The sequence below is a fragment of the Gambusia affinis genome, linkage group LG06 (genome assembly GCF_019740435.1).
Source record: "Gambusia affinis linkage group LG06, SWU_Gaff_1.0, whole genome shotgun sequence".
Lineage (NCBI taxonomy): Eukaryota > Metazoa > Chordata > Actinopteri > Cyprinodontiformes > Poeciliidae > Gambusia > Gambusia affinis.
The window spans coordinates 8,209,550-8,227,303 of record NC_057873.1 but is presented as its reverse complement, the minus strand read 5'-3'; the positions used below and the strand labels follow the sequence as shown (position 1 = coordinate 8,227,303).

At 35.7% G+C, this 17,754-nt stretch overlaps 1 protein-coding gene across 4 annotated transcripts; it reads right to left on the bottom strand.

Moving 5' to 3' along the window:
- Positions 1–1,350: 1,350 nt before the first annotated feature.
- Positions 1,351–15,720, bottom strand: dclk1b (doublecortin-like kinase 1b). 4 transcript variants are annotated; one of them, XM_044120835.1, is made up of 17 exons: positions 15,476–15,720; positions 14,907–15,101; positions 14,724–14,831; positions 14,121–14,467; positions 10,483–10,582; positions 9,751–9,867; positions 9,574–9,668; positions 8,535–8,622; positions 8,284–8,453; positions 7,974–8,093; positions 7,653–7,799; positions 6,767–6,900; positions 6,596–6,673; positions 6,369–6,465; positions 6,184–6,264; positions 5,967–6,080; positions 1,351–3,006 (listed from the first exon to the last, which is right to left on the bottom strand). In XM_044120835.1, the coding sequence occupies exons 2-17, from the start codon at positions 15,082–15,084 to the stop codon at positions 2,812–2,814; spliced, it is 2,169 nt and encodes a 722-aa protein (XP_043976770.1). In that variant the 5' UTR covers positions 15,085–15,101; positions 15,476–15,720; the 3' UTR covers positions 1,351–2,811. The 4 variants fall into 4 exon arrangements, with proteins under 4 accessions (XP_043976770.1, XP_043976767.1, XP_043976766.1 ...); XM_044120833.1 differs by adding an exon at positions 4,618–4,682 and having other exon boundaries at positions 2,815–3,006; positions 14,724–15,101; XM_044120832.1 differs by having other exon boundaries at positions 6,369–6,462; positions 14,724–15,101.
- Positions 15,721–17,754: the final 2,034 nt, after the last annotated feature.

The following is a 17,754-nucleotide window of genomic DNA, read 5'->3' as shown; positions in this document are numbered from 1 at the left end:
ATGCTGTGGGACAAGCCAATGAAATGAGAGATGTCATTGTGCAAGCCATGAATTAATGTAGTCATCACCTTAAACATTTGTTAGTAATATGGATAAAGCTGCTGTGTGCGCCTAAACAGAGGTTAATTTGTATGTTTGTGAAAAGACTAAATGTTCATATATTTGTTGTTCGTTAATATGGAAAAGTGAGTTTTAATGTAATCTTAGTCCTTTGTGATAAATGTTTTTAATATGCCAGCAACATTTAAATGTGACATTGCCTTTTTTTTCTTTCTTTTTTTTTATATATTTTAAAGTAAGACTATTAGTTTACATTTTTTGTTCAAAAGATAGCTCAAAAAAGTTAAATGCCAAATTTGTTAGATGGTATCTTTTGATTTCCATTTGTAGCAAAACTGACATTTTGAAAATGTCAGTTTTCATTTTATTGACCATGTTATTAATGGTACATTAGACATCAGTTCTGTTATTTAAAACCTTTGTATTCTTTTGCACAAATGTTTTTATCATGTTAATTCACAAACTGCACTTACTGTCAATCTGTACTCTCATAAGCAATATTTTGTTTCTGAATAGATTTAAGGAAGGTTTTCTGTTGACATTAGTTATAGATGCAGATAAAATGCTCTATTTTAGTATATTGATTAAAGCTATTAAAGCATCACTATGCTGTTTATCTGTCACTCTATATGAACAAAAATATGCAAATTAATAACGTTTGGTTTGTTTGTAAGCACAGGTCTAACATAAAACCAATCTATGTTAGATAAAGCTACATTTTTTTTGCATGCTAAGATATTAAGGCGGCAGTGGGTTTACTTTGTGTTCACATAAAACGTGTTTCAAAAAACAATCAGTTTTAAACTTATAAAGCAGTGACTACATTTCATGCAGTGTTTCAATATTCATGCAGTGTTTTAATATTCCAGCTGTGCAGTGTCATTTTCATATGATTTAATTTAAATGCAACATATTTGGAGTGTAACTGCATTAAAAAAAATTATAGACCCGAGTCAACTTATGTAGTGTTTCTTTAAATAAATATAAATTGCAAATCTGAAATACAAAGGGTGGATTTTTCTGGAATAGTGTTTGGTTATGCTGCCATCTGCTGTCTGAACATGGACCTCCTGAAATCAGCAGTTTAAACTTTATTTTGGTTTTTCAGAACAAGTCTTTTTTTTTTTTTTTTTTTTTTTGCTTTGTTTTATATAGTTATACTTTTCAGGTGGCAAGTCATGTGGCACCTAGAGGAAAACCTATTCATCATTAATAAAAACATTTCTTCACTAACTTGATTTCTTTGTGCTGTTTGGTACCCCCCGAAAAAAGCCCTTTTGTGACATTACATTGTCAACATATGTGTTTTAATTTTATCAGTTACCATGGACAGAGACTATAATGTAAACTATTCATAAAGAACAACAATTGCAGGAATTTGTTCATTTTTGTTTTACAGCAAGAGAGCAGAATAGTTCAATAGTATGCACTTCATCACATGCAGCCTAGAAAACAAACATTCAAAACTTTTGCCTGAGCAAAATTAATTGCGTTATGAGAAAACATACAGGTCGTCTTGGCAGGGCTTAAAAAAAGCACTTGCATAAATCACATTAAAATGACTATTAGTGGAAGCACTGTTGAATTCACTTTAACTCATGTTGCACCATTTAACTCCGATAGGGAGGCGTGTCAGTTGTCTGTTAGAAATACATTTGTGTTTTGGCATTCAGAATGGACATTTAGTATTATGTGCTTTGTGCACCTAATTGCACTTGATTGCAGGTGTGCGAAGGAGATGCCTTGATAAAGGTGCAATTTTCAACATACTATGCTCCACTGAGATTCATCTGCACCACCACCATTACAAGAACTCATTTATTAACCCTCATTTCCTTTGAGAGACACATTAATGAAGTAGTAGGTGTCTTTTTTACAGTTCAGAATGATTTAATGATTCAGTGTAGCAGCATTTGTCAAATGTGTTTAGGAATTATGAGTCACATCTTTAGATCCCAAAGCACCATGCTTTCAAGAAATGTAACACTGCAAGACATTAAGCTAATAATGTGATATTTGAATTGAAAATTTAAAAAGTAATATGTATGAAACATATCAAGCAAGGCTATTCAGAAACAAGTGTTCATGTGCAAGAATTCAATAAACAAGTTCCTGTGAAAATTTAGGCAGTACCATGTTGTAACCAGGAGAGGGCCCTAGTGAACTACCTCAAATATCACCTTTCAAGAACAAATTGAAGCTGCATTTGTGGATTTTAAGAAAACATTTCCACAAGACCCCAATCAGCTAATTTGTCTTTTTTTATGTCAATATCTTTTTTTTTTTCTTTTTTCTTTACTTAACGTACAGTTAATCTATAATACCTGCTCCACTCCATTATGGTTTAGTCACTCACTGAGCAAACTGATACACAGATGTGGATTTTGCTCACCTTTATACCCATGCATTACTATTTGGATAAGTACAACTACACCCCAAATTAAAATTTAGGAGAACTACAGTGGTGAAACCATTGCAGTGCCCTTCTAGTGCCAGTTTTTAAAGCAGTATTGAAAAAATAAAAAATAAAATGAGAAAAGGCTACTGTCTGAATAAATAGGCCAAATTAGACAAAAATGTTTGCATGCCGTCAAGCTGTGTTCATTTTATTGGGCTGTCCTTCAATTTTACAAATGTATTTTAAATTAAGAAAGTGCCCAGAAAATGGGTACATTTAAGGACCAGAGACCCATTACTATTTTAAACACAAATCTCTCCAAAGAGAAACCTGGTGTGATTTCTGGACACCTATTAGAAGGGAGAAGTGGGTGAAAGAAGGGTGTCAGCTGAACTTGGAGACAACTCTTCGAACTCTGGAGAGACGATGGGGTTGGCCATCTCTGAGGTTGTGGTGGCACCACTGCTGGGCAACAGTTGGGTAGAAAGTTTTACATCCTGGTGGCGTCTTCGTCGGAAAACTTGCTTCTCTTTATCAAGTGGCGTGGTCTAAGAAGGGGTGAAACAGTAGTATACACATCAAGTTCTTCTCAAATCAACGAGGCAAGTTAAAAATAAAATAAATAAATTGTGACAAATTGATACAGAACTAAAAAGGTGCTTAGCTAATCAGGCACAATGTTGTGAACAATGTTTGCACCCACTATGGGGCTACAAATGTCTTGTTTGCCATTTTATGAAACTTAAATGCTTCAGATCAAACTTTAAGGCAAAGATCATCTGAATGCATAAAGCAGTTTTCAAGTGATATTCAATATATATGGGGAAAAACATATCCAAATTAAAGTAGTTTCTGTGAAACAATTTACCCTCTTGCTGAAACATGAGTGATCAGCACTTTGATTTTATTTCACTAGCCACACCAATGCCTGATTACTAAAAAAAATAACTTAATTTGAACCAGTGACTTCATAAAATAGGCCAAAATATCTAAAAAGACAATTCCCAACCTAAAGAAATGCAAGACATGGAGGAAATCCTTGACATCCATCAGGCTGGAAAGAGTGGTAGTCATTTGCTAGAGGCAGGTAGATTACCAACAAATTGTAGCCCAGAGTCAAACTACAACATATTTAGACTCCAAGTAAAAAGTAGGTATCAAAGAAATTAATCCAGCAAATAAGTACCAAGTAAGTGATCATAATAGCTGATCTAATAATAATAATACAGTAGTACAAATTATCAATTGGCAAAATTTATGCAGACACTTTAATCCCCCTGTCCCTACATAAGAATTTCAACTTAATTTTCAAAAAGTTACTCAAGTAATATAACTAGTTACTACCATGGCATTTTTGAATCTAATATGGAGTAGGACTTCAACCAGAATTACTCCAAAACACATCGACAAGTCATCCAGGTTGTCATAAAATAACCCAAAACAGGAACTAATGTGCTGCTGGTCTCACTTAGAACAATGTTTATGATTTAGCAATAAAACAGAAGCCGGACAAAAACTAAATCTTGTATCTGGCATAAAATTAATGGCATTTCAGAAAAATGATTATATAGGCAGTAACATGATGGTCTGGAGCCACTCTGCTGCTTCTGGACAAATTGTAGAAAATTTTAAAAGCAGTAATTCTGCTCCAGTAGAAATCCTTAAGCAGAATTTTTTGGCTTATAAAGGACAGCTGGGTTACAAAAACCCAACCATTTAGGTTTATGGGGTAATGACTTTCAAAACTGCTTTTCAAGTACGGTACTCCATAAAAATAGTTTGATGATCTAAAAAATTTAAGTGCAACCAAAACAGTAAAAACGCAAGATATAAGTGGGGAATGCATTTTTTGTGGCACTTGACAGCACTTCTTGCAATAAACAAAATTTAAACCATCTCAGCAGGTTTTCTGGATCATTAAATTCAGTTTCTATTGTAAAGATAACTTAATGTAATATGAGAAAATATCACAGTAAACCGTGCAATGAAGAAGAACAGCTGCAGCCCAAACAGCCCAAATGAGATGAAGTAAACTGATGAGGTATGAAAATGATCAAGTTGATGGACATGGGTCAAATCCATGGGGAATGGGAAACGGAGACTGCCAGCACTTTGCCACGGAAGCACTCACTGCACTTTAGCACTTTGCTGTGTCATACCTTATCCAATACAATCCTGGATTCTGGTTGTGATCCAAAGACCCTGACTTCTGGATGGTTAAGTCCTGGTCCAGCAAAGCAGAGGGAGATGAACTCAGTGGATCACCTTGAACTCAAAGCATCACTGGCCAAATTGTCAGTAAGTTGTCCAACTTTAGTTTCCTACTAAAGTTACTACTTCACTGGCAAAAGAATTACACGGAATCTATTTTTTTTTCTTTATTTTACAACTTCACATGAAAACTCACAAATTGTTCACTACATTAAAAAAAAAACCATTCAGCATCTCTTCTATCAATAAATAAGCAGTTGAAAAATTCAATAGTTTCCTTTAAAGTAACATCTTGTACACCTAATGACTATAAGCATAATTTATGTGCAGGATGTCCAAGCAACAGTGCCGACAGTCCAGCTAGACGGGATGGCAGGATGAGGCAAAAGCAAAAAAGAAAAACATGGCAGCATGACTTGGATGGATGCTAATCTCAAATAATGCTGAGAAAATGAGAAGAATCTGGCTGTAGAGTCTGAGTCTAGAGGGAAACGAGTTCGCTGCAGAGTAGAAATGCCATAATCTTCAACTGATTCTTTAATTCAAATTTAAAGTACATGGAGGCAAGAATGATATATAGTCAGAAGAGCCGCAATCCAAAAAGAAAAGTACACCATACAGCTAATAAGACGTAAAACACACGCTATCGGTTGTCAGTAAGTTTACATTTCAGAGCCATCTAATATCAAGGCTTTCACAGATGGTGAAAAAAAAAAAAAAAAGTACAAAATTTGTCAAGAGTAGATAGAGCAATGTAGGGCGAATTATAAATTCCAAGATTACATTGAAAAGGGGGGTGGAAGGGACTTTTTATTTTTATTTTTATGGAATTTATGAACAAATTATTTAGCCAAAAGTTGTTTGCGATATAATTCTTCATTTTCAACTGAAAAACCACTTTGATAATGAAAATGTAAATGTTATAATTATAAGAAATCCAATAAAGGGAAAATGGGAATTTCTATGTTTCCATTTATATGCAGTACTGTATTTAAAAAAAGTCAAGTCTTTTCACCCACAAGCAGAGCTCCCCCAAAGGCAATGTCTGTAAAAGCTTATATCCGAGAAATGTGTCTTATCAAATAATAAGTAAGATTTTGCCAAAAATGCAATTGCACAGTGAGGACTATGTTGATCCTAAGGGTTTACTTTTTCAATGGTAAAGCATGAAAAGCAAGGCAGCAAAAACGAAAAATTTAAATCAGCAAAAAAAAAAAAAAAAGGAAACATGGTCTCACTGAAAACAGAATTACAAGCAAATTGATGAATTACAATCAAGTTTCTAATTAGTTCTTACTGTAATCACTGACACTCCTGCTGCAGTGCCGTTGAGCTTGGGTCCATAATTAAAATGCTTCTTGATTTTTCCAGCCACAGCAAGCTGGTGCCCCTTTTCTGACAGACTGTCACCCTGAAAAATACAGACACTGCTTAGCAACTTAGCTTGAGTTTAAGTAATGCATTCTTCTTCAGCATTTTCACAGTATATGTTTGAAGTGATTTACTGAACTTACATTGACCCAGGGGTGATCCAGCACTTGTACAGCTGTGTATCTTTGATCCACAACTACCTGCAGCATGCCAGTGATCAGAGCCTAGAGATAAATGTGTTACCCATAAATAACAAGGAACATAATGAGAAAATCTAGTCTGACAGATTGTGAAGCATATTCCTGGTAAAAGTCAACTTCCAGGCAACCTTGGCAGGCTCAGATACATTGTCCCAGTATGGTGCTGGAAATTCAAGATGGCCTTTTAAAATCTCTTCAAAGAGGGCCTCCTGGTCTTCACCACTGCTGCAAAAATAAAATGCACAGTAAAAAAAAAGGGGGGGGGGGCAAAAAACATTTCATAACTGCAAAAGCATATACCAGTTACTGGTTATTTTACTTAATGTAATAATAATAATAATAATAAAGCGCATACCCACGGAAAGGAGGAAAGCCACAGACCAGTATGTAAGTGATGACGCCCGCTGCCCAGATGTCAACCTTGAGGCCATATCTGAAGTTACAAAATGATACATCAGTTAAAGGGATTGAAGAAAAACGTATACATTACAGTAGTTTTTGCCCCACAAGCCACATTCAACCTTACCCTGTTTCAGCAACAATCTCTGGTGCTACATAAGTTGGCGTTCCACAAACAGCATAAAGAGGACCATTGACAACAGTAGCCAAGCCAAAGTCTCCCAGTTTCAGAGATTTACTACCATCTTGATGTTCATACACCTGTGTGACAAGAATGGACAAAAACGATACCCTCAATCCCTACTTTGTGAGGGATTGAAGTAAAACAAAAAATATTGCTTCCAAGCATGTTTAATAATATTTATACTTAATTTTGTATTGCTGTAATAAAGCTGTATACCAGTTGTGAGAATAAGTGGATCTGTATATCCACTTGTGTATTGTATATTGCTTTAACTTTTCTGTATATTGAAAGGTTAAAGAGAATCTTAAAGATTCATTTTGACAGAAACATAATCTGAGGATAAACTGTGAACTTCATGTATTACATTTCCAAATACATTGTGAGGGTTTTACAGTGTTAAATCAAGAAAGAAAGAAAAAAAAAAGAAAAAAAACTTATCTGTAAACCAATTCCAGTTGGTTTAGAGATATCATGCTCCACAACTTTTAGCCAAAAAAAAAAAAAAACATTTTTAAAAATCCAGCGTTTCAATCCAACACATTAATACAAAGACACATTTAACAAAACAAGGGCTATTCCAGGTGTGTATATATATTTTTTAAATTAAGACCCAAAATTTCTTTCTTAGAAAGTGTTATTACATAAAACCAATTTAAAAAGATTTTAATGCACAGTTTTTACATTATAGCTGACACATCCATGGGGGATAAAGCTGACTTGACACCTATCCAGCAGACAGTCACTGACACATTCTCAAAGCAGGATTAGGTTTTTAGAAATGTTCATTCCTCAGGATGTATTAGGACAGGCTTTATTAAGCACCACTTACCAAGAGATTCTCTGGTTTTATGTCTCTGTGCACAATATTGAGACTGTGGAGGTACTTGATGGCGCTTGCCAAGTTGAACAGCATACAACTGGCATCCCGCTCTGTGTATCTGTTGGAGGAGGTAATGGCGTCAAAGAGATCTCCTCCCTGGATAAAAGGTTTTTAAAATGGAAATAATTATTACATGATTATATAAACTTCGTCAAAGAGATTAATTATATCCTAAACATAACATGTATCAATATAACCTTTGGGGAAAGTAGCTTTGAACCTACATTTACTGATATATTCACCTATAAACTATTTAAAAATGCAAAGTACCTTCACCAGCTCCATTACAAGATAGAGATCTCTGCGGGTGTCCATTTCCTCGATTAAGAGGACAATGTTTGGATGTTTCACACGCCTCAGGATGGACACTTCACTCTGTATCATGTGTTCCTGAATGATGCAGAAAAAGAAAACGCATAACTTAAGAATAGTTCAATATTTAAAACACATCAATTTCAGAAAGATGTTTAATCCCTGTGCCCCAAACACACACACAGTAAAATGGAACAAATACTAAAGTACGACAAATTAGCACAAATCTTGTGATTTGATGCGATTCTAAAGAAATAAGAATGCCTACCTTTCCCTTACATTTGTCTTTGCTGATTATTTTTAAAGCGTACTCTCTTCCAGTTGATCTTTCCACACATTCACGAACCACAGCAAAGTTTCCATCCCCTAAAATCCTCCCAACTTTGTATCTCTCTGCTATGGAGGTAGGAACTGGGGAACAGTCTTCCACTGCCTCAACTGAGTGAGAAAACATATCTATAATTTCTGAAGCATAAGGCATAATGACTCGTGTATATTTTTTTTATGTCAATACCCCACCTTCACTGTTGGGACCATCTCCTTCATCCATTGAGCTGCATACCTTGGTAGAGGCCAACGAGAGTGAAGAGCCACTGTACTGGGATCCCTATTAACAAGGGGAAAAAAACTCCCCAAATGATCACATTGTAAAAAATAATGGCAACAACACTTTCTAAAAGCTTTAGGAAGAAAAGCTTCAAAAACTTAAATTACATCTAGTCCAAAGAAAAGACAAAAATGTGATGCAGAATTTATACATGAGACCCCAAGACAAAGAACTGATAAGCAATAGAACACAATTTCAGGAAAATATTTAACTACAATGCTATAAATGAAATTGTAATTCAGAGGATTAAGATTATATTCAAATGAAGTTACACACAAATACACAAAGCATGAAAAATGTTTATCCATTATATGTAATAATTACACCCCAGTATCCCTTTGCAATTACAATATGGTTGTAATTTGAACAATGTTGCAAATCTGCAGGCATGTGATTCTTGCAAAACAGTGACATGAAAACAAAAAAGTTCTGAAATTTTAGTAAGAGGCCATTTAATGCTTGCATGTGAGCCCTAAATAAATGGCCCCAATTCTTTAATGTCCATAAATAAACCTTTTTATTTAATGACATCCCCCTTATATTCACCTTCTTAACATTTTAAAACATTCAGGGGTCTATACAAAACCTTACTGCTGTAATATAATTAATTTATCCCAATTATTTTAGCGCCAAAAGCAAACAAATATTTATCAGCACTGATAAAAATACAATACACAGTAACTGTGTAATGAGCATCTCTGGATGCAGTTTCTGTGCTATCGTACATGTAGCAATGACAAACAGCAAAGTGCAACAGTCTTATAGTACAACAGAAACCTGACTGTCCAAGACAAAAGAGCCCTTTCAAAGCATAAAATATGGCATAGTCAAATGGTGTAGAAATCATTTGACTATGGATACAACATAAACTCAAGACAAGAAAAAAAAAAGTAAATATTCAATGGCAGCACAGAAGTAGTTCTCTATTCTGCAAACTTTGGCTTTTATTACCTGTCGTCTTCGGAGGCTAGCGGGACTGGTTAAAATGGGACTTGGAGATTTTCCAGAACGAGGTGTAGAAAGCATACTGCCCGCAGTGCCATTTGCTGTTAAGATGGGGGGGAAATGATAAGGAACCAAAACATGGCAAGTTCAAGTTTTAATTATTAAACTTAAACACACATTTACCTGATCCGGCAGGTGAGGGAGACTTGCTTCTACGAGACATTCCACCAGTTCTCGGCAAGGAATGACTATGAACTGTGGGGAGTCGGCCATAAGACGACGACTTTGTCACCCTGCATTCTGGAGAGGAAAAATACATTCAAAGCATGAAATGTATTTTACCATGCAAGGCGATAAAGATTCTATTTAGAATAAGCAATCGTTCTGAGGCTTAACGTGGAATCTGAACAAAAAGATTCAGCACAAAACTAGGCCAAAAATGGAGGGGAAAAAAGTATTGCCTGCAGACACATACACCTCATTCCAAGTATAGAACTAGATCAGTAAGTGAAAATATCACCTGCATTCAGAGCTTGGCATATTTCCAGCACACCCATCTCCTCAGACCAGATTAAATTACCTCTGAGCTGTGTTTAAACAGCAAATATACTGTGCAAAGGTTAACATACCTTCCCGCAACATAACTTAATATAAAACAATCTACAGTGCAGTGAAAAAAAGTTAGATACAAGTTAGTGTAAAATTATTTGATGTGAGAAGAGGGAATACAATATTACGATGCTAAATGAAAGACACATTTAAGAATTATCTGGAAGATGGGGAGAAAAAAAACCCAACAAAAATAAACTTTAGCTTACCACACATTTCTATTGCACACAAAGATACTTAAGAGTTTTTATGAACTGAAAGTTGATATCACATTTAGCCCACTCAAATCCTTATAGACATACTTACCATTTTCATCCAAATTGAAATCATCTTGATAGCGAAACTTTTCAGGACCACAAGCAATGAAAATGTCATCTTCTGCAAAAAAGTCCTGAAGACATGTAACCTGTCAAAGAGATTTGAAACAGGGCTCTTAAAAACTACTCTTCAAAGAAAGTACCATACTTTTCATAGAGATTCATGTTTTCATTTCAAATGATTTTAGTTTTTGACATTTCAAAATTATTAATTACTGTTTAAATTGCTCAAATGGCTTTGTCGAGACTCAACTAGCACTCGTCTCGGGACTTGCAAGCCTACCTTTGGACTCAAGCAGAAAGACTTTTGACAAACAAAACACTCATTGTGTCCCACTTCTGGGTGATATACTGCATATTTAAACAGGGTAATTACCCTTTACTGTCTGGGATCCTTTGAAAAAAATAAATAAATTGACATCCATACCTGATAATGTCAAAACAATATTGTTCTTAAGGTGAAGGCAAAGAAAATGGCTCATGATTGAAGAGCTTTGAAATGTGTTTCTCCAATCTGAAATGCCACAGTCACCCAATAAAAACCAAATAACTGATAAATGCATGATTTTTCTGTTTTTAGCATCATTTCTAAATCAATCTAGCTGAACTTCACAAAAGACGCTATTATGTACAATTTGTTGCACCCTAATTTCTGACAAGTCCGACTGTAGAAATATTGGTGGCATATGACCAATAGATGCTTCTATTCATAAAAAAAAGACACCATTCTGAGAGTTTGCAACCCATACACACGCCCTCTCTCAGCTCTGCTTTTTGAAATGTTACCATCTTTCTGTTGCCCATTTTACTCTTTAAAAACAAAATTATTTTCAGTTGATACACTTAGGAAAACCGTTTTTAGGGAGCTCATGCTAAAAGGCATTTCCCCTTATACACCGTTTCCTAAGTAGGATGGTTTGAATCAAACTGTATAAGAGTTTGACAAAATGAAGTTGTTCATTGTCTAAATATCTAGACATGCACAAGAAATTAACCATTGGCTTAGATATTCTTTTTGAAATTTGTAAGAAAAATATAAAACCCAATAAATAAAGCTCTTGGTTTCTGTGACAAAACCAAGAGCTTAACTGTGGGTATGTTAAGGCCTTGCCAGACTGTCAACATATAAATATAAACTATAAAACATGAACCATCACATATTTCATGAATCTCATAAACATCCAGAATGCATCAAATGTATAACCTATCTGTCTAATAAAGGTTAAAGAACCATTGAAACTCCCCCTTTGATGACCGTGGGTGGTAATCTGACCATCTGTTGGCACAACACAACAAAGCCAGCACTGAATAAAGAACAAAGATCAAACCTACTAAACTGCGTGTTATTAAACCCACTAAGTACTCACACGATTATAAAAACCTGGGGGGGAAAAAATCATAAAGAATAATAATTGTCTACAAGATGGGTAGTTTTGTTTTGGGACCGAGGAGGGTGATTCTTGGGAAAGACCCACTTCACTAGGTACACCCTGCTAGTACCTGGTTTGAATCCTTATTGCCTTCAGAACTGCCTTTTTTCCTTTGTGGTATAGATTAAGAAAAAGAAAAGATGTTGGGAACATCCTTCTTGAAAATGAGTGGCAGTCGTCTGAATATCCATATTGAAAATCTGCTGTTCAAACCTGTTTAAAATCAGCTGACTGTAAAGGTCACTTGCATCCCTTTCATAACAAGGGGACCAGATTGAGATGATTTGAGCTTTGTGACATGGTGCTTCATCTTACTGAAAGTAGCCAACACCTACTGTAGCCCATCTGTTCCACTTTATGTGCTCCAATATCATATTCTTTATACTTTGTTTGAACCAGTAATTATTTAAACCACATTTTCCTTTTAATTGTGTCAAAAAAAAAAAAAAATCTGTCAGTTTTCCTCTGGCCACCAACAACATGAGCACACAACTACTGCTCACTAGATATCTTCACCATTTACAGTCAGTCCCTCTTGACTGACCATCATAAGAAATGGTCATGTGTCAAAATCCAATAGCTCAGCAGTTTCTATATGCTCAGATTAGCCAATCTGGCATCAACAACCAATCCACATTCAAATTCTAGATACCCCACTGCTCCACTTGAACTTCTGAAATGAGTCTTTATCACATTTAGATGATAAATGCTTTGTGTTGCTGTCATTGCTGTTCCCAAAAGATTGAACAAGTGTATGTCAAGGACATTCAAGTTAATGGCAACAATAAAGTTCAATGGCTTAGTTCAATCCTGACTTTAAAAAGATGTGCCCTGATGTATGTTCGATGGCATTACAACACAAAAACGAAACACATTAATAACGTCAGACGCCATGCTGCCATATGCACAAAACAGCAGAAAGAAAGTAAAACACAGATGAATCCCGCCACTAACTCACATGCTCTCTGCTCTGCTGCAGACTGTTACTTAGCAACCACTTCAAACCATTCACTCCACTGTAATACTAACAGAAAGCACGCAGGACAGAGTTTTTGAAGTGAATTTTAAAGAAGGTCCTATTTTTATGGGATGCTTAATCAAGCCTTTTATTATTTGCCACATTTCTTTCCCTTAAAAACAGGCAACCTCCTTGATTATAATTTTAAGAGCTTTTAAAAGTAGTACGTATGTGGCTATACTGTGGCTGGCTAATCAATCAATGAAAATACATGTCAATAACTATTTTGCAAAAAATACTTTTCTGGAAATACTTCAATATTTAGGAGACTAATCTGAAATCAGATTACATGGTTCCATCTAACAGTGTTCAGTGTTGTTGTAGGAATATGGGATGGAGTCCTAGAAACCCATTTCTGGTAATACATTTAGCAATTATTCCCAGGTGATACGTACTGTGCTCCCTCTTGGAGTAAGAAAGAAACTGCAGGAGGGATGATCGGGGTGGGGGAACAGAAAACTTTCAGTACAACAGTATTCCAAAGCGGTGCATAGCTTTGAACTACTGCTCCATTTAGAAAATCAGAGTGGATCAAGCTTATCCCCACATCACCCAAGTACTGTAAATATCAATTTCCAATAGATCATAGCTTGGTAAAACTAAAAGCAGAGCTAACTAATGCACATAGGCCATTTACTCCCATTCAAGCAATTAATCTTTTAGAAGGCAGAGAGAGAGAAAAAAAAGCATAAGATAAGAGTACTCTACAATACAGAGCACTTAGTTGTTGGACTTTCTTACACAACTTTAAATGCAAAACATCCAGAACATAAAGCTAGCTGACCTTATAACAGTATTGATAAAGTTGATGAAATTTACGTTTTTGATAATCCTATTAATTTTGTTCATCAAAACTGAAGTTTCATGGACGTTTGAATCCAGTGACCAGAAGGGTCAATATGCAATGTTTTCAACTTGAAACGACAGACTAATATTGCTGAATGACATTTTATAATCTTGAAGGTGATAGTAACATAAATATTCAAATATCCACTGCAGCCAAAGAGAGCACTAAAACTGAGTACAAACATAACCAGTCATAATGGTTTTTGGTTTTTTTTGGAAAGAAGGGAAAAAAAAAGGAATGACTCCATTGATGCCAAAGGGTTCTTAAGCTTTCGTGACGTTAAAGATATACCCATTTTATCCAGTTTACAAATATTGAGTTTTAACACTTACCACTTTGCCATCAACAGTACATAGCCTTTTAACAACCCCAGAGTCCAGCTTGATAGCATCTGTGATGTCACTCATGACTTGATCAAAGGAGTGTGCCGTCTTCTTGTTGAGCAAGACCCGAACAGCCTTGCGAGGTTTGACTCCACTGCGGACAATCGTCACCAGTTTGGGCTTTATGAAGTCTTTGGTCTCCCTGGTTTCTGGGGATCCAGCCATGGCGCTGCCCAGGGAAGAAGGATCACGGACAGATGCTGCAGTCCTGGCACCAACTGCCCAGTTGGGGTTTACATTCTTCGTATAGTCTAGTTTCTTGAAAGGCTCTATAGATGCACAAACATAGCTTTCTCCTGCAGAAGATTGGAATAGAAAAGCTAATATACAAGTATGAAACATAGAGCTAAAATGTGAGGATGATTGAATAAAGAACAGAGTATAAGTACGTTCTTTTTAAAAACATAAAGGAGGTACCATTTTGTTTATCATGCACTTTCTGACTTGGTTTGACTATAATATTTGCACTTAAGACAGCCAACATAACTTCTCTATGATTCAATATAAATAAAATTTTTTAAACAAAGTTACAACAAAAGGGCACAAACTCACCTTCCACCAGCTGTTCTATGCTGGTAATCTTGGTTGCTCCATCAACAGTATATATGGTCCTTACTCCTTGGGGCAAGTTGACATTATCTGAGAGAGATCTTGTGAGATCTGCAAGGAGAGCATCTAGTGATCTAAATCTCTCCTGAGAAATGGCATACACAATTCCTTTAAAGTAGCGGTCACCGTTGCGGTAGAAACGAATCTTCTTGGCCTTCTTTTCTGAGCTCAGTGCTTGCAGTGTCCTGGTTCTGTAAAGGCTGCAGTGAGCACTATGAGTTGGACTAGGGAGACCATTCCCTCTGGAGCCCCTTCGGGTGTATCTCTGAGACTTTTCCCGCTCATCAAAATGCTCCAGGTCCATGATTGCTGAATTACAACCTAAAATAAAAAACAAACAAACAAAAAATCTTTAAAAAAAAAAATCTTTTATCTGAAACTGAGTAAAACCCACCACATCAGAACCATGTTTTGTGACAGTCCATACTGTCTTTCTAATTCGTGCAAGCTCTAATGCTGCAACTGTTCCTATTAAACACATAAAGAAGCACGTCACACCCATCTAATGCTCACTGGTGTCTCATAATTTAAACAGTGTAAAATGGAATATACATTTTGGACAATTATTAAAAAGGACATGACCACCCAAATTATTTTTCTGAAGAAAAATTATAGTAAGCTAAACATGAATAGCAAATAAACCGTAAAAAAAAAAAAAAATTAATAAAAAATCTAATTTTATTGCAGTCTCTTACCTTGGATGTGAGGATAGAGAGGTAGGCAAGTGCGGAAGTCTTAAATATTCTTATTTATGTGATGCCTTGGAGGAAGCATACGTCCCTTTGTTGCCCTGTGATTGTCCTTAGCCGTCCTGCTGTGTGTGCTCACATGCAGACTGGAGGCAGGGCAGCCGGTGTCCTCTACCCTCCCCTGCTCTTATTCCATTGCGGTGATTTAGCAGACCGATGCAAGAGCGTGCTGTCAGCATGGCTCGCGCACGTTTATGACGGAGCGCGCAAACGCAAGATGCGCGGTCACGTAAGCCATACGGTAAAATAGGATAAAACAGAGTAACATTGTGTAGATATGATAGTAAAATGGGATACCAATCGCTCATTTTTCTTAACATTGTGAGTTGGTACATATAAGAAAAACTGTCATCACGTGCGAATGCGTGAATGCTTGTATGTGAAGCGTTTTGGGGTACACTGGTTGTAGAAGCATAAGCGTAATACAATATAGGTCATTTACCCTAAAGGCTGATAGATTAGTGTAGCCTACCTGATTTCCATTAAATCCACTCTTATATTTCCCGCAATTTTTCTGTTGCTCGGATAATTTCAGAATCATTTTTATCTCGATTTAACAAATTTCATCATTAAGTCACAACACTTATACGAGTGAAAAGGGAAACAGGAAACCTGCCCCGTTCTCAATAACTACAAAACATTTTCATGGACATAGTCATTAAATTAGTAGGCTATATTGAAAATATTCTCATTAATCATAGTGTATACGATTTGATATTTTTTTCTTACACTGTGTTAAATTGAATTATAGAGCTTTTTCCATTGTTTTTAAATTGTCCAACTTTACTCCATGCATCTTCTTCAAGCATATGAGTGATGGGGGGAAAAAAACAACAAAAAAAAAACAACAAAGTTGCAGACAATCTGTGCATGTAACAAAACAAAAATAAGTAGGTCAAATTAATGACGAAGATAACCGAGAATGAGGTTGGCATTTTATACAAAGAAGACCTGCTTTGGCTACGACTTCGTACTTAATTTTTAATAGAGTCTGTGAAAAGATGACAGACATCTCGCGGGCACATATTTAAAGATAAGCGCACTCTGTAATACTTCAGTTTTCAAGAAGAGTTTCGAAATTCTTACTATTTGGAGCGCATGTCATAAACTCACCGCCCATTACAAATCACTTTTACCTGTTTCACACAGGTGTAGGTGATGTGTTTAATTAACTTCATCAGACAGATTTTTGTCACGTTAAAAGCACGTGACGGCTGGCTCTCTTATCTCCATGTGAAGGATATTCTCAAGGGTAACTTGGACTTTTTTTTATTTTTATTTATTAACCTTTTCAAAAGGGTGAAGATTTTGGATCCAGCTCCACTTTTATTAGTGATATTGTGTTTGCTCAACTATGCCAACACGAACATTAGGACTTGGCATTAGTTCAAAAGCCTTGATAAATCCGTAGAATCTTGAAGAAGACAAACTGCTGATCAAGCTAAACATTTAAAGGTTATTAACTAGTAACAGCAAAGACAAAAATAAAGATCATTTCTTTGAACATCATTTCTCTCTTTTTTACTTTTTGTATAGCAGACTAAACTGAACTGACTCATGAAGTTTATAATATCAAGAAATTATAATTGTTGAGTATAAACAGCACTAACAATAGACAAAGACAATTTGCCTGTTGATTCTTGCATTGCATAGCAGCAGCTGACTTCAGAGAAGTGCTTGTGTTCTCAACCAAGCGTTTAAGTTATGAGACTCTTCCATTTTATTCCACTTTATTTATTGGGCAAGAAGCAGACATTCTTTTAGACACACCAGGAAAGGATGTTTGGATTAATTAAACTGAATATCAATTTAGCTGTCAGAAAAGCTCTGTTTAGGCTTTACAACACCAAGCACAAATAAGACTTCTATTAAGGTTCTAGGAATGTGTTTTTATTACAGTTCAAAAAGTTTAACCCTTCCTGGTTTCTAAAACAAAATTAAGCAGCAATATTTGTGTAATCATTGTAATCCTGAGATTTACCAGGGCAGTAGATTCATAACACTACACTAGGAATATTTTTATTTATGTGTGTATTTTAATGCTTTGCATGAAGATGCTGGAGGTGCTGCAGTGATTATTATTATTATTTTTCAGATTTTGTCAGTCAAAAAGCCAGCAGGTGCTTACTGTCTTAATTATTTGTCTCATGTAAATTGCAATATTAGCTGCACTGAGGTTCTGCTGTGGAAGGCTACATTGACTTACCTTCTCTGATATGACAAAT

Bases quoted from the DNA above. Each gene is read 5' to 3' on its own strand.
- dclk1b (XM_044120831.1), bottom strand. From the start codon at position 15,084: ATGGACCTGGAGCATTTTGATGAGCGGGAAAAGTCTCAGAGATACACC. The intron at 8,094-8,283 runs GTAGGCATTCTT...TGCATCATTCAG, and splicing joins AAGACAAATGTAAGGGAAAG to GAACACATGATACAGAGTGA. The intron at 6,265-6,368 runs GTTGCCTGGAAG...ATTTATCTCTAG, and splicing joins ATGTATCTGAGCCTGCCAAG to GCTCTGATCACTGGCATGCT.